The sequence below is a fragment of the Colius striatus genome, chromosome 26, assembly GCF_028858725.1.
Source record: "Colius striatus isolate bColStr4 chromosome 26, bColStr4.1.hap1, whole genome shotgun sequence".
Classification (NCBI taxonomy): Eukaryota; Metazoa; Chordata; class Aves; order Coliiformes; family Coliidae; genus Colius; species Colius striatus.
Window position 1 is genome coordinate 3,543,053 of NC_084784.1, and position 19,052 is coordinate 3,562,104.

At 69.8% G+C, this 19,052-nt stretch overlaps 2 protein-coding genes and 2 non-coding genes across 5 annotated transcripts; all 4 read right to left on the bottom strand.

Annotated features, from left to right (window-relative positions):
- Positions 1-42: 42 nt before the first annotated feature.
- NCKAP5L (NCK associated protein 5 like) lies at positions 43-5,072 on the bottom strand. Its single transcript, XM_062015390.1, has 12 exons — positions 4,868-5,072; positions 4,670-4,777; positions 4,496-4,564; positions 4,337-4,375; positions 4,146-4,265; positions 3,946-4,059; positions 2,035-3,770; positions 1,769-1,922; positions 1,260-1,338; positions 884-1,171; positions 656-795; positions 43-544 (listed from the first exon to the last, which is right to left on the bottom strand). Exons 2-12 carry the CDS (start codon positions 4,769-4,771, stop codon positions 308-310), a joined length of 3,078 nt encoding a protein of 1,025 aa, XP_061871374.1. The 5' UTR covers positions 4,772-4,777; positions 4,868-5,072; the 3' UTR covers positions 43-307.
- KANSL2 (KAT8 regulatory NSL complex subunit 2) lies at positions 4,885-18,080 on the bottom strand. Of its 2 annotated transcripts, none has more exons than XM_062015398.1 (11): positions 18,026-18,080; positions 16,781-17,039; positions 15,740-15,918; positions 14,942-15,056; positions 14,414-14,581; positions 13,401-13,563; positions 12,919-13,015; positions 10,413-10,666; positions 9,185-9,415; positions 8,136-8,438; positions 4,885-4,909 (listed from the first exon to the last, which is right to left on the bottom strand). In XM_062015398.1, the coding sequence occupies exons 2-10, from the start codon at positions 17,029-17,031 to the stop codon at positions 8,328-8,330; spliced, it is 1,569 nt and encodes a 522-aa protein (XP_061871382.1). In that variant the 5' UTR covers positions 17,032-17,039; positions 18,026-18,080; the 3' UTR covers positions 4,885-4,909; positions 8,136-8,327. The 2 variants fall into 2 exon arrangements, with proteins under 2 accessions (XP_061871382.1, XP_061871381.1); XM_062015397.1 differs by lacking the exon at positions 18,026-18,080 and adding an exon at positions 17,886-17,906.
- LOC133628027 (small nucleolar RNA SNORA2/SNORA34 family) lies at positions 8,513-8,640 on the bottom strand. Its single transcript, XR_009820487.1, has one exon. It is a non-coding gene; the product is annotated as a small nucleolar RNA SNORA2/SNORA34 family (small nucleolar RNA).
- On the bottom strand, positions 12,745-12,872 carry LOC133628026 (small nucleolar RNA SNORA2/SNORA34 family). Its single transcript, XR_009820486.1, has one exon. It is a non-coding gene; the product is annotated as a small nucleolar RNA SNORA2/SNORA34 family (small nucleolar RNA).
- Positions 18,081-19,052: the final 972 nt, after the last annotated feature.

The following is a 19,052-nucleotide window of genomic DNA, read 5'->3' on the forward strand; positions in this document are numbered from 1 at the left end:
GATGCGGCGGCGCAGAGACGACAGCGGCTGCACAATAACGTCTATAAAATATAAATAAACCGGGGGAGGGCGGTTTTATTGAGTTAAAAACCCGGCGCGAGGGGAAAGGGGGCGGGGGGCGGCGGGAGGGTTGGGGCTGTACACTGCGATAGCACCATCAGAGAGAGCCGGGCGTGGAGGGGTGGGAAGGGAGGAAAAGGGGCAACGGGACCCCCTCATCCCCCCCTCCAACCCCCGGGGAGCACCCCCGGCTGGGGAACGGGGGGGTGAGAGGCGGTGGAAGACGTGCGAGTGCGGCGGGGGGGGCTCAGCCCTGGCTGCCGCAGGACGAGAGGCTGTCGTAGAGGGAGTCGCTGAGCGATTCCGAGTGCTCCAGCCCCGGGGCACCGACCCCCCCGTCCCGCGAACGAGCCTCCGTGCTGCCCTCGTCCCCCACGTCCGAAGCGCTGGGGGTCCGGCTGCTGCTGGCGCTGAGGGCGGGGGGCAGCGGCGGGGGGGGCTCCGGGGATGCCCCTCGACGCCCCGACGGGTCGCACACGGGCGCCTGGGGAGGGACGGGGTGGGTGAGGGGCCGCCTTGTGCCCGCCCCCTCGCTCCCCAGCGCTGGGGGGGGTGGTCCCGCAGCCTCCACACCCCCGTCCCACTCCGTCCTTACCCGCGGGGGCCGGTGCAGCTCCTCGAGCCCGGCCGCGGGGCACAGGAACGGGTCGGCGCCGCCGCAGCCTTTGGCGTTGGGGAACGTCCAGTTCTTGCTCTGCTGGACCCGCCGCTGCTTCCCGGCCTCGCCGCCGGCGTCTGCGGGCAACGTCGGGGGGGTGGGCGCCGTCCCGCGGGGCCCCTCCCGCCGCGACCCCCCCACCCCCACGCCCCGCGGGACACCCACCGTGGGCTGCGGCGCGGTGGCCGTGCGGGGCCGGGGGCGCCGGGGGGCGGCTGGAGGGGCCGCTCCGGGGTTTGCCGACCCCCAGCAGCTCCTCGGCGTTCGGCACCTCCCGCTCCAGCGTCCGGGCTTTCCGCGGCACTTTGGTGCTGGCGGGTGGTCGCGCGGCCCCGGGCGGGGGCTCGGCCCGGCCCCGGGGTTTGGGGGCGCTCTTAGCCGGGACCCCCACGTAGTCGGGGGGCGGGAAGGTCCCGATCCCGCTGTCCAGCGTCCGTGTCAGGGACCCGCAGGCTGGAGGCACAGGGACGGTGTCAGTGCTGGAGGGGGCGGGAGCTGGCCCAGTTCCTCCCCCCCTTCCCTGGTTTATTTCCCCCCTCACCAGCAAAGTGCTGCGACGGCCCCGACTCGGACAAACTCTCGTCAGACGGCAGCTCCTCGCGCAGCCCCACGTCCGGCACCTGGAAAGATGGGGGGTGGGGATGGGGGGGAGCAGCCACGGGGGTCCCCTCGGAGCGGTGGCAGCGATGGGCAGAGGACAGTGGGAGGAGGTTCAACAAGGGCACGTTGGTCCAGGAAAGGCTCTGAGGGTGTTAATTGGCAGCGGCTGAACAGGAGGCAGCAGCGTGCCCAGGGGGGCAAGAAGCAAAGGGCAGCCTGGCTGGGATCAGCAGCAGCAGGGCAGGGATTGTCCCCTGTGCTGGGCCCTGGGGAGGCTGCAGCTCCAGGGCTGTGTCAGTGCTGGGCCCCTCACTCACTGCCACAGGGACACTGAGGGGCTGCAGCGTGGCCAGAGCTGGGGAAGGGGCTGGAGCACAAGGTGCTGGGCAGGGGCTGAGGGAATGGGGGTGCTGAGCCTGGAGAAGAGGGGGTGCAGGTGCAGGTCCCGACCTTGTCCGGGGGCTCCCGCAGGTGTCCCACGATGCCATTGCGGGGTGGGCGGCACAGCCGGGGGTCTTTGGCTTCGGGAGGCACCCGCCGCAGGTCACAGAGCTCCCGCTTGTGCTCCAGACGGTTCTCGTAGGGCACGTCCTTCCCGTCCACCCTGGGGACATCCCGGCGTCAGGTACCACCACACCCCCTCCCCAAATGTACAGATACACCCCCCCAAATATACACCCACCCTCCCCAACAAGGGGTCCCGGCCGGGCACCGACCTGTCGAGCAGCTGCTGCATGAAGGTCTCGGCCGTCACCTCCTGGTACATGACGGGGAGGGGCGCGGGGCCGCGGGGGGGACCGCGGGGCCGCCCCTTCTCCAGCGCCAGCCCCTGCAGGAAGGCGTGTTCCTCTCGCAGCGCCTTCCGCAGATCCTCCGCCTTCTCCATCAGCTTCGAGATGTTGAGGCTCTCGGCTTCCAGCTTGCGAGCCGCCAGCTTGACCTCGCGGCGCAGGGGCGCGGGGGTCCCGGCCCACTCCCGGCCGCGGCCGCTGTCCCCCCGACGGCTCAGCGCCGGCAGTTTGCTGCGCCGCAGCCCGAACCAACTGGCCAAGCCTCCGGCCGCCTTGCCCTTGGCATCCCCCGCCGGCGCCCGCTCCTGGCCCTGCAGCCGCAGCACGTTCTCCTCGATGCCCTTCATCACCTTCTCCTCGATGGCCGAGTGCGCGGCGGCTCCGGCCGCCGGCCCCGGCGCGGGGGGCTCGGGGATCGCGGGGGTTTTGTGGGAGGGGGCTGCGGCTGCTTTGCCCCCCGCCGGCTCCTCGCCCCGCGGCGTCCCGGCTTTGCTGGCGCCCGCTTTGGTGGGCAGCTTGGTGGGGCTGCCGTGGGGGCTGTGGGTGGGCTTGGTGGGGGGTGCTGGGGGGGCCCGCGGGGGGGTCCTGCCGCCGGCGGGGCGGCCTTTGCCCCCCACCTTGCCGGGCTCGCCCATGGAGCCGGAGGAGTAGCAGCGGGCCAGGGGCTCCCCGACATGCGCCGGCTCAGGGTGCTTCAGGCTGCCCCCCAGGCACCCCCGCGCCGGGGGTCGCGGCTCGGCGCCGTGGCCCCGCTCTGGCCTCCCCGGCCCGGGGGGCTCGCGGCCCTCGGCCCCCCGCAGCTTGCCCAGGGCAGCCAGGCGCTCCTTGAAGGGCAGGTAGCCCGGCTCGGGTGGCTTCTTGCCGGGGCGGCGGGAGGGGGCCGAGCCCCCCGTTCCACGGCGGGCGCTGGGGGGGGACGCGGCTGCCCGCTCCCCGCTGGCCGGGGGTCCCGGCGGCCTCGGGGGCTGCTCGGCCGCCTCGTAGGCGCGGGGTGGGGGGAAGGCGGGGGGCTCGGGGGAGCCGGGCTGCGGGGGGGCGTCGGGGGAGGCGCGGCGGCTGAGCACCGGCGAGGGCTCGGCGTTGCCGCTGCGACACGGGATCTTGGAGGCGCGGGCGAGCTGGGGGCTGAGGCGCAGGGCCCCGGCCGGGGGCAGCTTCAGCACCTTGGGGGGGGAGGGCAGGGGGTTGGGGACCCCTCCGGGCGAGAGAGGGGCGAAGCCGCCCTCGGGGGTCTCCTCGCCCGGGTATGGGGGCAGCCCCAGGAACGCCGGGTGGTCCCCGCGCCGCTGCCGGGGGGGGCCCCCGGGGGCTTCGCCGTTGCGGCGGCAGCAGCCGGCGTCTCCCCGCAGCAGCTGCTCGGCCAAGGCGCTGAGCAGAGCCCCCCGCGGCTCCTCCGGCGACGAGCAGGGGCTGCCCTCGGCCCCCCGCCAGCCCCCCGCAGCCCCCGGCCCCCGCAGCAGGCAGGGCGGCCAGCCCGGGGGGGCGCAGGGCTCGGGGGAGCCGGGGGAGCCCGGGGTGAGGGCCAGCAGAGGGTCTGTCTCCTCCAGCTTGCGCAGCACCTCCAGGATCTGCGCTTTCTTCTTGAAGAAGGGGGAGAGGGCGTCCAGGGAAGAGGCACCGGGGCTGAGCCCGGGGCTGCCCGACGGCACCAGCGGCATCACCTGCGGGGTCCCGGCACCGTCACCCTGCGGGCAGCCGGCACCGAGCCCCCCGGCACCGCGCTGGGGCTGCTGAGGGAGACGCGCTGGGGACACCGCGGGGCAGGGAGAGAGGCAGGAGGTGGGTTGGGAAGGGGCACAACGGGCTCAGGGAGGGTTTGGGGACGCCGGTACCCACCTCTGGCAGCGGGACGCAGCGGCTGGGGGGCGGCAGCGGGGGCGGCTGCTCGGCAGAGCCCAGCTGGGGACTCTCCGGGGCATCCGGCGGCACCGGCAGCGTGTGCAGCGGCAGCTGGAGAGGAGGGAGACACTGTGTTAGGCTCTGGGGAGGGGTCTCTGCCCTGTGACACCCTCCCCATCCACCCACCCCGGCTGCACCTGGGGCAGGGATCCAGCCGAGAGCTGCAGCTTCTGCTGGAACAGGTCACTCAGAGCCTGGTTCTGGCGTTCCAGGTCAAAAACCCGTTTCTTGAGCTTGATGCACTCCTCACGCAGGTCCTGGCCAGGGCAGGGCAGGGGGCATCAGCCAGGACCCTCTTCAGCCTCCCCACCACCCCCCTGAAACCCACCTTCTGGTTGAGCAGAGCCTGCACCACGTGGTTGGCGACCTGAGGAGCAGAGGAGGGGCCTGAGTTTGGTGTGAAGGGACACGCAGCCCCCTGCCCTGGTCCATGCACGAGTACATGTGCCCCCTGTGCCCCCCTGTGCCCCCCCGTGCCCCTCAGTACCTCGTCCAGGCAGCGCTCGTACGTCTCCCGCTGATTCTCATTGGCCTGGGCCAGGGCTGAGTTCTCTGCCTGGGGACAGAGTGGGAATGGCTCAAGGGACCTGGAGGCACGGTGGCCCCGGCTCTCAGTGGTCCTGGCTCTCGGTGGCCCCAGCTCCCGGTGGTCCCCCCGTACCTCCAGCTCCCGCAGCCGCTGCAGCAGCTCATGGCTGGTGCCCGTCTCGCCCGGTGCCGCGGGGCTCCCGTCTCCCGGTGCCTCGGCCGCGCTCTCCGACATCGCTGTCTGCAGGGGGACGTGGGTCAGGCCCCGGGGGGTCCCCGCTGGCCCCCGGCAGCGTCCCCCCCCGGCCACGGCAGCCCGGACCCCCTTTACCTCGCCCGGGACGTCGCCAGCCCCGTCCCTCCACGGTGTCACCTGCAGGGGAGAACGGGACTGAGGAGGGGACGGAGCCTGGGGGCTCAGCCGCGACCCCCGCACCGGCGGCCCCGGGGACCCCTCCTGCAGCTCAGCCGCCGCTGCCCCTTGCCGGGGCGCGCAGGGAGCCCGGCCCCGGCGCCGGTCCCTGACCGCCGGCACGCACAGGAGCCCCGGGGCACCGGGGTGTGCAGCTTCCCGCGAGACCGGCCCCGGGGCTCCGGGGCTGCGCCGCTTCCGCCGGGACCCGCCGCGGCCCCGGGATGGGCAGCTCCTCCCGGCGCTCCCGTCGGTGCTGGGGCCGGTGGCTCCCCGCGCCGCTGGCCCCGTTTGTACCGGAACAGGGGCCGGCCCCGAGCCCCGGCCCCGAGCCCCGGCCGCCCCCCGCCGCCGCTCCCGCCGCACACTCACGCCCGGGGCTCCCGGCGCCGCCTCCCGGCCCCGCTCAGCGCGGCCCCGGGGCCGGTCCCGGCGGCAGCGGCGGCTCCATCCCGGCCCGGCCCGGCCGCGCTATTGTTGGGAGGCGGCGGCGGCTCGGCTCCGCCTTCCCGCCGCGACCGGGGAGGAGCCGGGGCCGCCGCCGCCCCCGGTGCGCGGCTCCGCCAGCGCCGGCCCCGGGCACGGAGCACCGGGGAGCCCGCGCGGGGGGTCCGGGGACCCCCGGGAGAAGCAGCACCGGCGCAGCACGGACCCCGGCAGAAGACGCACGGGGCATCCATCCCCATGTGGCACCGGGCACCCCGGGGGTACAGGACCCTTCACGGAGAGAGACCCCCCTGGGGCACCGGCGTCCTTCGGAGAGGGAACCCTCCAGGAGCTCGGGAACCCACCGGAGACCCCCGGGCTGCAGACAGAGACGGGCCGTGGCCAGCGGCCGTGGCCCCCACCCCAACCCCCTACGAGCCAGGCTGCGGTTGGGGTTCGCTCGGGGCCACGTGCCCCCAGCTCACCCGGACCCGCGGGGGGGACAGTCCGGGGGTAACCGGAGGTGACAACACGAGGGGCTGGGGGGGACGGAGGCGGCGAGGCTGGGAGCAACACCGCCAGCACCGTGTCCCCTCGCCGGCAGCCTCAGCCGTGGCGCCCCCGTCCCGCTGCAGCCCCGGGCGGGTCCCGGGGGCGTCCCGTGGGCACAGGGACGTCCCCTCCTGCTGCCCCCGGCGCAGGAAGCGGCCCCGAGGCTGGAGGCTCCGGCTGCGTCAGGGGGGAAGTGAGGCTGTGTCTGCAGGGGAAGAGCAGCCCGCGGCCCCCCCAGGCCCCGCCGGCGGGGGACGGCCGGGGGGGGCCCCGACAGATGGACGGAGCAGCCGTCCCCTCCCCCAGCATGAGGCCCCGTGGGGGCAGCGCAGGGGTCTCAGTGAGGAGGGAAACACGGCCATGGCAGAGCCAGGGACCCCCAGAGCCTCTGTCATCCTCCCTGGTCACTGGCATCCGCTGCCAACGGGACACACGTGCCCAAACCACGCGGCTCTGGAGGTGCCAGCGCGGCACAGAACCGTCCCCTGCACCCAGAGCACGGCCACACAGCATGGCCACGGCGCCCTGGCCTTGGCTTGCCACATGCCAGGGTCTCCATCACGAGCCTGGGGACGTGAAGCGACAGCCCTGAGTGTCCCCGAGCCTGCTGGGCTGCTCCCGAGGCAGCCAGGACGCACTGGGCACGGTGGGGACGGGTCAGGGACAGCCGAGACGCAGCAGGGACAGCGAGGACAGGCTGAGGACAAACGGGATGCGCTGGGGACACGCAGGGTGTGCGGGAGGAACAGCCTCGGGGTGGCAGGGACACAGCGGGGACTCGGCAGGGACACACACCAGGGACAGCCGGGATGCAGCGTGGGGACACTGGGGACAACTGGGATGCACTGGGGACACTGGAGAGAGCTGAGATGCAGCGTGGGGACACTGGGGACAACTGGGATGCAGGGGGGACACTGGGGACAGCTGGGATGCAGTGAGGGGACACTGGGGACAGCTGGGATGCAGTGAGGGGACAGCAGAGACACACAGGGGACGGCTGAGATGTACTGGGGAGAGTGAGGAACAGAGGGTGGGATGGAGGACAGTAGGGGACACACGAGGGACAGTCAGGACACACTGGGGACACTGGACTCGCACCAGGATGCACTGGGGACAGGCAGGATGCAGTTGGGGACACTGGGGACAGGCAGGATGCAGTTGGGGACACACTGGAGACACAGCAGGGTGCAGCGGGGAGGGCTGGGGGGCGCGGGGCCGGCGGGGCCGGGGCGCGCAGGGAGCGGGGCCAGGCGGGGATGCGCCGGGACAGCGGCCCGGGGGACACGCGGAGGCGACAGCGCGGATGCACCGGTTGGGGTCGGGTCGCCCGGCGCCGCTTCCCCCCGACTCCCACCCCGTTCCCAGCGCCCGGGCCCCCGTTCCGGGATGGACCCTCCCGCCCCTTCCCCCCCGCCCCGCGCCGCGGGAGCTGCCGGTGGCCCGGGCTGCGGGATCGGCTTCCCCGGGTCCCCCCCCGCCCGCTCCCCCCCGCGGCGCGGCCGGACTCACCGGGGGCTACGGCGGGGCGGCGGCGCGGGGCGGCGCGGGGACCATGGCGGGCACCGGGCCGGGGCTGGCCCGGCGGCGGCGGCGCTGACGTCACGGCTGCACCGGGCGGCCCCGCCCCGCGCCCCCACCGCCGCCAATCCGCGCCCGGGCCCGGCGGGGGGATGCCGGGGCTGGCGCGGGGGTCCCGGGCCCGGCGGGGGGATGCCGGGGCTGGCGCGGGGGTCCCGGGGCCGGCGGGGGGATGCCGGGGCTGGCGCGGGGGTCCCGGGGCCGGCGGGGGGATGCTGGGCCCGGCGCGGGGGTCCCGGGGCCGGCGGGGGGATGCCGGGGCTGGCGCGGGGGTCCCGGGGCCAGAGAGGGGGTCCTGGGGCGGGCGAGAGGGTCCCGGAGCTGGAAGGAAGGTCCCGGGGCCGGTGGTCGTCCCGCTGCTGTCACATCCTGTCCCCGGGGAACCGGCTCCCCAGACCCCCCCGGGAATGCGGCCTCGTGCTGCACCGTCCCACCGTGTCCCCGTCCCCCCCGAAACACGGGAGTGATGCCCACGGGTGGGGGGCTCCAGCGGCAGGTTTGGGAGCAGGGAGGGGTGTCACAGACACAGCACCTCCCCGGAGGGTGCTCAGCACCTCCGGGACAGCCACGATCCCCCCCCACACTCCTGAGCCCACCCCTCCCTCAGGACATGGGGACACTCAGCACCCACCTCCATGGCTTTATTGTGGGGGGAACCTCGAGTCACACCCCCTCCCTTCAGCCTCGAAGTCCCCCTACCCCTGCCCATAGGTCCTTGTCCCCACAGGGGATGAGGGTCTGGGGTCCTCCCTGGGGGGTTTGGGCCCCCTCCCCAGCTCCAGGGATGCGGTGGGGTGAGGGTCCCCCCTGCCCAGGGCCGGGCTCAGCTGAGGGCCGGCGGCTCCAGGCTCCCGTTGGCGGCTGCGGCGCGGCTCTGGCTGGAGGCGACGGCGTCCCCGGGCCCCGCTGCCGGGGGCTGGTGACTCTGGTGACTCTGTGGGGCACAGAAGGGGCTGCGTGGGCCGGGGGCTGGGCCCGGGTCCGGGCAGGCTGAGGCTGAGCCCCGGCTCCTGTGGCTCCCACACGAACTGGCCGCTCCACGGGCACGGGAGCACCAACAGACCGGGAGGCATTGCTCTGGGCTCCTGCTTGAAACCGACGGCTACAGCAAGCCAGCGGCCTTCATTCAGGGCCTGGGGGGGCTGCGGGGCTGGGGGACCCCCAGCACCAACCCTCGCTGCCAGCCGGGACCGGCCCTGCAGGGGAGGGACAGGGGCCACAGCCCAGGCCACCTCCGAAGAGGAGCCGCAGAGAGGGACCCGGGGCCAGTGAACAAGAGGCTCGAAGGGAGAGGAAAGGAGCCGCCAGATCCCCTTCAGCTCCCCGGCTGGGAGCGAGCCGGTGGCCCCGGCAGGGAGCCCCCACAGCCCCGCTCATCCCACACACGGAGAGGCGGCTCCTGTCCCGTCCCTGCCCCGGGGCCGGGCTCTGGCCACCACAACCCTCCCACCACCAGCCAGAGCTTGGGCAGAGCAGGGGCTGAGTTCTGCTGCGTGGCAGAGCCACCCCCCTGCCCCTGCCCCCTCCCCGGGGCTGGCTGCAGGACCACGGGGCAAACGGGGGCTGCTCCTCCTGGGCACACGCAGCCTCCAGAGCCCCGGGGGCTGTGGCTCACCCCGAGCAGGAGCTGGAAGCCCCCAGAGCAGGAGCTGGAAGCCGCAGCAGCTCCTGAGGCTGTACCTGTGCAGGCAGCTCGGCTGGAGGCTCGGCCAGCAGCGAGATGTGGACAGAGGAGCTGCCTCTGTCTGCCGGCGCCGCCGGGGGGAGGCCGGGGGGAGGCGGCTCCTCCAGGGCCAGGATGTCTATGGGGGCCTCGGCCACGTCTCTGAGGGCTGGATCGAGGGCCACGGAGGGATCGAAGAGCAGAGGGGAGGGGGGACACTGCAGCCCATCGCCCACCACGTCCAGGTCCTGTGGGAGAACACACCGGGAGCAGCTCAGCCTGGGCAGCTGCAGGGGCCTCCTCCAGAAACTGTGTGACCCTGGCCAGCCCCCACCCAGAGCGAGGTCTGGGGCACCCGTCCCGCCGAGGGGCTGCCCCAGGAGCAGCCTGCAGGGACCCCACAGCTGCCCCTCGCAGGGATTCAGCCCGTGCCCAGGATGGAGGTGCTCTGGGGGCGATTCCTGGGAGGCTGCTGCTGGAGGACGGGGTTTGCTTTGGCTTTGGAGGGTGTGTGAGGCTCAGGAGCAGCGCAGCAGCAGCCCAGCACAGCGTGAGGTGAAACACACACACATGGCAGGCAGCCGGGGCTGTGGCAGGGAGCCTGTGCCCCGCAGGCAGCAGGGGGGAGGCAGGAGGAGGTGCTGGGTCCTGCCCTGGAGCAGGGGACCCTCTCCAAGGATGAGCTGGGGGAGACAGTTATGGTTTTAATTTCTGCCCTGAAAACAAACCCTCCCCAGCTCCCACAGAGGCTGTTTCCAGAGCAGAGGGAGGGGGCTGGGGCCTGCCCCCGTGCCCAGGGGAGCATCCCCTGGCCCCTGCAGCAGCCTTTGCTCTCTGCAGCTCCAGACCACGGCATCTTTCTGTTTGGATGAATTTCAGAGGATTTCGAGCACGTTAAGGCTTAACATGTATGCAGGACACCAGAATAATCTGGGGATTAAAATCCTCATGGATTCATCATGGGAGAGAAGGTGGGGGGGGAAATCTTCTTCTTTACAAAGCCCCCAAGATGAGGATTGAAATGAGGGCAGGGGCAGCCACCAGCCCCATGGCAACAACTCCCTCCACATCCTCCAAGAGATTCCCCTGCCACAGGCAACTGTGCAGTGTGTGTGCTGGGGAGGCAGAGCTCTGCAGCACATCGATCCTGGGGAGCTGCAGCCTGTTCCCTGAGGGTTCCAGCACGACCTGGACACAGGAACGCTGGTGGGGAGGCTCTTCTGCAAGGGACCAGGCACCACTTACATCACTGAACTCCAGGGGCAAGCTCTCGGTGGGCTGGAGCTCGGCAGCGCTCAGGTACAGGTCCGTGGGGGCAGCCTCCAGCTCCTGGGGCACTGCCAGGACCTGCTCGGGCACGTACATCTGCGGGGGCAGGCGCAGGTGCAGCGGGCAGCACGGCTCCTCCGACAGGCTGGCGGCGACGGGCCTGTTGCACGGAACCTCCTCGGAGCCCTGGCACGGCTTGAACAGCGTCTGGTTGGTGTCCTGGCAGATGTCTGAGGGCGGGGGAAGCGGTCAAGGGCAACCTGCAGGGGATGGAGGTACAGAAACGCTCCCACAGACCCAGCACCCCCCGCCAACGGCGTCCTGAGCCCCACCGCGTCCCTCCAAGGCCGAGTCACGTCCCAAGCGCGGCAGCAAACGGGCCCCAGGGCAGCAGCAGCCTCCAGCGCGGGCTGGGGCAGGCAGAGCCCTCCTGGACCGTGGTGTGGAGGCTCCCAGCCCCACACAGCCACGGGCACGGCGCCTGCAGGAGCCTCACACCGGGCCCAGCGCTCACAGCCGCATTTTCCTCCCCAGTGGGGAAGCTCCTTCCCAGCCCAGGTGTCAAAGGGATTTCCTGCCTTCAGCAGCTCTGTCCCCAGGGCCTCACACTCCCAGCAAGGCCCTGCCCATGGCCCCGTGACGGGGATTCCACCAGCTGCAACCCCTCAGAACGGGGACCCCCAGCCCCCTGAGGCATCACCCCCAGGCAGGTGCCACCTGCAGCTCAGGCCACGGGAGGTTTCACATGCAGATCCAGCCTTTTGCGTCAGGTACCTCTGTGTGAACCCGAAGTAGCTGCTCAGCCCTTCTCCAGGTTTGATGAGAGGGAGAAAAACCAACCCCCAACTTCCAAAGGCACACAAACCAGCACCAAACCCGCCCCAGGCTCAGCTGCCTGGGTGTCACACTGACCCTTTGCTCCTCTCCCTGTGCCCGCAGCTGTGGCTCCTGGCAGGCTGTGGGGAGCCCCTGAGCTGTGCCCCAGGAGGGAGCCCAGCCCGGGGCAGCCAAATTCCCCAGCCCCCCGAAGGGCAGACGCAGTGGGGGAAGCACCTCCCTGTCAGCAGTGGGCTGGGGAAGGCAGACTGCTCCCTCTCCCAGCGACTCCCAGATCAAGCAGTGGCTGTTCTGGGTGGATTGCCAAGAGGAGAAGCCCTCAGGCTCCACCTGGAGCCCCGAGAGCCCGGCTGGCCGGGTCCCTGCAAGCACAGCCACAAACAACCCAGCTCCTGAAAAGCAAACAACGCCGCGGCTGCCCGAGGCACAGCAGGCTGCAGATGCTATCAGCTCAGCTCAGCTCAGCTCAGCGCGACCTACCCCAGCAAAACCTTGTTTGTGTCAGTGAAAGTCAGCTGACAGCTCAGACCTCGGGGAATCCAACCTCCCTCTTTCCACTCCCTGCCCAGCTCAGCCCAGCCAGCTGCAAACAGCGGCTCGAGCCGCGTTAGAGGTATTTATCCTGTCTTTATGTTGCAGTCTGAGGTCGCTGGAGAGAAAACAAAGCAGCTTCCTGCTCCCCAGGCTGCTCCCTGCCAACACCAGGAACAAAAGCAGAGGAGGAGCTGATCCTCCCCCGGCTGCCAGCTCTGCTCTGCGACCCCGGGGCCGCAGCTTCTCCTGACTCACAGCACCAGCAGCTGCTGGGGCAGCTCCCACACGGCCCCAACCTGCTCCTGGACACATCCAGCCCCCGCCACGCCGAGAGCAGAGCTGTGATCCCACGCTGGGGTGGTGACCCCTGAGCTGGGGGCGTCCCAGGGGAATTTGGGGGTTTGCTCTCAGGCTGTTCAGCTCGAGGCAGTTCACACACAGGCGAGAGCCGAGAACAACCTGTGTGTGGCAGCCCCAGAGAGCCCAGAACTGCTCCCTCACAGCATCATTCTGGTTGGAAAAGCCCCTGAAGCTCCTGGAATCTCCCCCCAGCCTCACCCTGCCCAGCCCAGCACTGACCCACAGCCCTCAGCACCACGGCTTTGGGATCCTCCCAGGGCTGAGCACTCTCCCAGCTCCCTGGGCAGCCTCTCCCTGTACTGATCTCCTTCAGATCCTCCCCAAGGATCCCTGAGCACTTGAGCAGTCAGACACATCCTCCCACACACACACAGCAGGACCCACACCAAGGGCTCAGACCCTGCTCAGGTCAGCTGCTGGTGCCCAGCACCAGGCAGAATCAATTCCACCCTCCTCTGACACACTCAGAGGTCATCCTGGGGCTCTGTGGGACTCCCCTGCCACTTCCAGGCGAAGGGGCCACGCCACTGGGGTGCTGCAGAGCAGCCCAGGCACAGCAGGAAGGGTTTGGCTGGGCTCCTGTGGCTCCCACACGAATTGGCCGCTCCATGAGCACGGGAGCACCAACAGACCGGGACACATTGCTCTGGGCTCCTGTTTGAAACCAACGGCTACAGCAAACCGATGGCCTTGATTGAGGGCCAAGGAGAAGGCTCAGACACAGCCCAGAGTTGCCAGGTGAAAAGGATACGCGTGAGGCAGTGCCGGGTCATGGGCAGGGACGGGTTGGAGCAGCGCACGTCGTCCACAAAGGCCAAACACCTCTGGCTGGAGCGGGTGGTGTGTGCCTGGAAGCCCAAGAGAACAGCCCAGAGCTGGAGCTGGCTGGCTCTGTCCCAGACAAACCCCCTCAGCTGTGTCCTGCTTTCAAAACATGCCAAGACTGGGCTCTCAGTCCCCTCCCCAGCTCCTCACACCCTCCTCAGCTGAGCTTCCACTAAACAGGGCTGAGGGACCGGGGCAGCAACACTGCATTTCAGCTGGAAGGATTTCAGCTCAGGTGTCTCACTCCATGAGGCTTCTCAGACTTATCTTCCAACTTTCAGAAGCCAGGTAAAGGGAAGCTTTGGATTTTACCAGCAGCTGCTGGTAGCCCTGTGCCTGAGCTGGTGGCCATGGCTGCTGGTGGCCCCATGGCTGCTGGTGGCCCCGTGCCCGAGCTGGTGGCCACACCTGCTGTGCTGTGCCGTCGGTGGCCAGCGCCCTGCGCTCCCGCAGCTGCCGGTGCAGCAGAGCCTCCACGCCGTAGCGCTGCCGGTACCGCCGCAGGCACTTGAGCCGCTTCAGGTTCTCGCGTTCCTTGGCCATCAGCCCCTCGGGGCCTGTCAGGAGGCTGCTGCCTGCAGGGAGAGAGAGAGGGGAGGGTGGCAGGGTCAGAAAACACCCCAGAGCTGCCACCTTCCCTTTCGCTGTGGCAGCAAGAGCTGCTCCAGCAGCTGGAGGCCGACACAGCCACCTCTCGTTCACACGGGGAGGTGACAAAGCACATTCCATCCCCCAGACCTCTCCTGGTGCAAGCCAGGGGCACGTGGGCCAGCAGAGTAATCCTGTTGTTGCTTCCTGCAGGCAGGACAGGGGTCTGTCCCAGCTCAGCTCGCTCCTGTGCTAGTTCTGGCAGCTTCCCGTGAGCACTCCCAGCTGTAACTGCAGAGGGACGCTCGGGACCTGCTTCCCCTGCTACTGGTTTGCTGCAAATGAGCCCCACCAAACTGGTATGTGCCACACTTGGGCATTTGCACCCAGGAGCGAGCTGCACCGTGCCACTATCCAGGATGAGCTGTTCCAGGAGGAGGCATTTCTTGCCCTGCCCCACAGTTGTGCCCTTGCTACGAGCTCCTGCCTCCAGCAGCGTGCCGAGGTGCCTTCCCTCTGCTGAGGAGGTGCCTGTCAGTGCAGCAGCTCCCGAAACACGCTCCCGCCGCCAGAGACCAATCCACGTGTGGTTACCAACTGAAAACACGAAACCCCACACAAACAGGGCTGTTTCCTGAGCACGCTGAAGAGCAGAGGAGCCCGGCAGCCTCTGTAACCCACACCACAGCGACCTGCGGGGCCAGGCCCCGAAACACCCTTCCCTCGGTCACTTCCAGCCTCCCCGTGCAGCCCTGCTCTGAAAGCTGCTTCTGGAAGGGGTAAAGAACCACCTCTGGAGGGCTGTGAGCGTGCCCTGGGCTGGGGTCGGGCACTTGCCTATGGCCTCGTGCTCTCCCTTGCGGCTGTGCAGGTACCGGCGCTTCTTCTCCTTCAGGAGGTGCTGGAGGCGCTTGAACTGGTCGATGTAGAGAGACTGGAGGCGAATCAGCTTCTCCCTCATGATCAGAGCCACCTCCTCGGCTGTGTACACGCCAGCGTGCCTGGAAGACACCCAGACCTCAGCCCAGGGCGTGGAAGGGTCCCCTGGGGCTCCTCCCCTGACCAACGGGCACACAGCGGGGCCAGAAACACGGGCTGGGTGGTGGCAGAAACACGGCGTGCATGTGTTCTTGTAAGGGAAGAGATCACCCAGGAGGGTCTCCACACAGAGAGGATGAGCAGCAGATCCTCCCCAGAAGCACCCTCAGGCCCAAGCCCTGCCCAAGAGCTCAGCCAGGCACAAAGTCCAGGGGCAGCCGCACACAGCGTCACGTCTGGCACAACGCCGAGCTCACAACACGCTGTGACACCCTCACACAGACACACACACACACACCCCGGGCCAGCAGCACCCAGCTCACTTCAGGGGATCCTCCTGGTCGCTGTCGATGCTGTCGGCCTCGCTGTCGGGGTCCCCTCGCCACGTCTGCTCCACGCTGACAGGCTCCTGCTCGCCGTCGCTCCAGCTGTCCTCATCTGAACAGAGAAGCTGCCCTGAGCGATGGGACACGGGCCCAGCCCCAGCACGAGGCAGCCAGAGACCCCCAGGAGCTCAGCTCTGCAGACACAAGGAGCTCAACCACCACGGTGTGAGCAGGAGACGGGGGGCAACAGGAAACCCCCCGACTTGGGGCAGCCAAACTCACTGTGGTGTGACAGAACCCAGGGCCCTGCAGAGCTGCTGCAGCCCCAGCCCCAGCTAAAGCAGGTTCCCCTCGCTCAGGGGGCACAGGAACGTGTCCAGGCAGGCTTGGAGGCCTCCACACCCTCCCTGGGCAGGGCTGTTCCTCCCCAGGGGCAGGACTCTGCCCTTGCTGAACCTCACGAGGCTCCTCTGCCCAGCTCTCACTGCCAGGCTCCTGCCTCCCAGGAAGCACAAAGGGCTGTTCCCACTCAAGCCACCCCAGCAGAGAAGCTCCACCCCGAGCCCTGCGGCAGAGGCACCACCCCAGGCTGGCCCAGGCACGAGGGGAGCCGAGGGGCAGCAGAGCCGCGGGGCTGGGCCTGGCAGGACGTGGCTCGGGCAGGACACACACCAGGGTTTGCAGAACAGGACCTGGCCCACACAGGCCCCTGGGATGTTTCATCCACCGTGTTTAAGAGGCGACACCGGGCACTACCCCACAGAACAGAGCTCCGAGAGCCCCGGCAGCGCTCACCCAGGATGCGACTGGCCTCGCTGCGGCTGCTCTCTGCAGGCTGCGAGCCCAGCTCTGTTTTGGCATAAGAGCTCAGCTGGCACAGCAGAGCCTCGCTCACAGGCCCAGGGTTGGACTTCTTCATCTGAGCCTGGAGTGCCAGCATGTTCCTGCGGGCGTGCTCGGCGCAGAACGACGTGCTGAGGGGAGAAAGCGGAGGCTCGTCACAGCTCCAGGCGCTCCCGCAGCAAACCCAGCCAGCCCCTCGGTGAGCAGCCCTCCCTGCCACCTGCAAAGAACATCCCACACCCCCATAGCTCCCTCCAAGAGACAGACACTGCCTGCTGGCACCGCTGGGGAGTGCCAGAGGGCCCCGGGCGGCTCCCAGACCACACAGCAGCGCTGAAGGGCCACCTCTGGCCCTGGAGCTGGCAGCCAGGGGCACGGCAGCAGCGACAGGAAGGAGGTTTTTAGCTAAAGCCACTCAGGTGAGCGATTCTGCTTCCAAACAGTCACACTGGGACTCTTCAGTTTCCAGGCTGGCCCACGTGGGATTGACCCACAGAGGGATCAGGGGCAGGATGAAGACTTCCAGTGTCCTCATCCCCCTGATCTCTGAGAATGAAACGTGGGCCAACGCTGCCATAAGGGAAATTGTGCCCTCACAGACCACCACCAACCCCTCTGGGTCCTTCCATCCCCAGCAGTCACAACACTTCACATGCACGAGCGAGCAAATGGCACAACCAGGTCACCAGCTCCACGGAACACGGGGCCAGAGCTGATCTGTGCTGAGGATTAGGTGCAGGCACAGATGGCAGCGAGGGGAGCAGAGCTCTGGGTGCTCACAGGGCTCTGACACAGGACCTGGATCTCTGCAGCCACCTCCTGATGGCAGAGGGCAGCAGCCCGAGGCAGCTCCACAGTGTCCAGCCTTTTTCTAGCTTAAAAATGCTTCAGGAGGTGGGAGGCACTTGTGTGAGGCAGGAGAAGGACGTTCCCCTTGCCTGCTTTACCCCTGTGAGGTGCAGAGGTGGGGAGCCAGGGCACACAGGCACTCACCCATCCTTCTTCTCGGGCTTGGGTGCGGCGTTGGGGCAGCGCCTCCCGTTCTTGGCCGACACGTAGCTGCACTGCTTGAAGGGAGCAGCCCTGTCCTCGAGGATGTGCTTGATGCAGAACTCCTGCCCCTCCAGCCGGGGCTGGGAGCACGGCCGGGGGCTGAAGGCGCAGGGCAGCGGCTCCTGTGGCCGCGGCAGCGGCGTCAGGCGGCCCCGGCTGGACGGCAGCACGTGGATGCGGATCCTGTTCATGCCAACACCTGCAGGAGCCGCAGAGCAGGGACACGAGTGAAACTCTTTGAGCCTCGGGAACAGGCTCCTGCAGGAGCTGCTGCTTCCACTGTCGGAGGGAACCTTTAAATCCGCTGCAACCCCATTTCTACGCACAGGCAACACATCTGCCCTGAGCTGCCAGCAGCATGGGCACAGGGACACGTGTCCCACAGGCAGCCCTCTAACCCCCACTGACAGAGCCTTTCATAGAATCACTGGGGCTGGAAAAGCCCCTGAAGCTGCTTTGGGGTCCCTCCAGGGCTGGGCACTCCCCCAGCTCCCTGGGCAGCCTGGCACAGGGCTGACACCCCAATCAGGGAAAAGGTTCTGCCTCAGCTTCAACCTCTCGTGGGGCACCCTGAGTCCAACTCCTCTTGTTAGCTGGGAGCAGATGTCGACTCCCAGCTCCTGTCTCCCCTCAGCCTCCTCTTCTCCAGGCTCGACAGCCCCATTCCCTCAGCCCCTCCCCAGCACCTTTGTGCTCCAGCCCCTTCCCCAGCCCCTCAGTGTCCACACGCGTCCCTCCAGCCCCGTAACACCCACCTCAGCCCTTCACGGCATCACCCGCATCAGCCCCGCACGGCCCCGCACAGCCCCGTCCCCGCCGGTCCCGGCCCCGCACGGCCCCGCACAGCCCCGTCCCCGCCGGTCCCGGCCCCGCACGGCCCCGCACAGCCCCGTCCCCGCCGGTCCCGGCCCCGCACAGCCCCGTCCCCGCCGGTCCCGGCCCCGCACGTGCTGCTCCCCGGGCCCGCGCACGCGCGCATCCGCCGCCGCCATTTTGTCCGCGCGCGCGAGGGGCGCTCGCGAGAGGCAAACGGCCCCCGCGCTACCGGAGCAGGAAGCTGGGACGGTACCCGGCCCCCTCCGCGGGCGGCGCGGGGTCGGCGGGGCTCCCCGGGGAGCGCGCAGAGGCCGCGGCGAGGGGCCGCGAGAGCCGCGCCGAGGGCGAGCGGCGCTGCCGCCATCTTACCTCGCTGCCGCCCCGGCCGCCCTGCCGCCGCGGCCTCGCGCTGGCCCCGCCCCCTCGCTGGCCCCGCCCAATCGCCGGCGGGCGGGGGGCGGCGCCGCCACCCGATTGGCTGGGCGCTGCGTCACTCCGCGCCGGCCACGCCCCCTCCCCGCGGCCTGAGGGGTCGCGCGCGCGCCGAGGCAGCTCCCGGCTCCGGGACCCGGCGGCACCGGCACAGGGACCCTGAACCCCCGGCGCCGCCTCCCGCCCTCCCAGCGCAGCCCAAGCCCGACGTCGCTCGCCGCTGTTAACGGACGGGGCAGAACCGGCGATTCCCGGCGAAGCCCGCCGGGGCCGCGGCCGCCGAGCTCTGAGGGCCGCGGGGCAGCGCGGGCCGGGCCTGGGCCCCGAGCCTGACCCCCGCGGCAGCGCCTCGGCAGCACCCGCGGCCCTGAACGGCCAGCTCTCCGTGCAACAGGCGCTGGACAGAAGCACGGCGAGACGGGCGTTTATTGGCGGCTGGAAACGTCCGAGAACAAAGGAAAATGCTCTTTCTGCAACGTTCAGCCCAAACGCGTGAGGCTGCCCGGACCCGCGGGTGAGGCTGGTACCAGCTCGGCTGCCAACAGCCACATGCCAATGGGATCGCCTGCAGGAGCCGCCCCGGGCACAGGGACCCCTGCAGCCGCCTGTCCTGCGGGGCTGGGCTCCGCAGCAGCAGCCCCTGCACGGCCACAGACCACCAGCGCCTCAGACCCCATCCACACAGCCCAGAGCAGCCCCTGCACAGCAGAGACCACCAGCACCTCAGACCCCATGCACACAGCCCCTGCCAGGACCCTGGCGGCACTAGGCTGCTCTGGCACAATCCAGCTCCACACACACAACCTCCTGCTCAGCACCTCTGGTCCCTGCCAGCTCCATCCATCGCCTCACCCTGTCTGCTCAGCACCAGACCCCCTGAAATGCCACCCGAGAGCCCCGTTGCCACCGGGGTTTCCAGCAGCAGCAGTGGGATCTGTAGGAGAGGAGCGAGGGACAGAGTCAA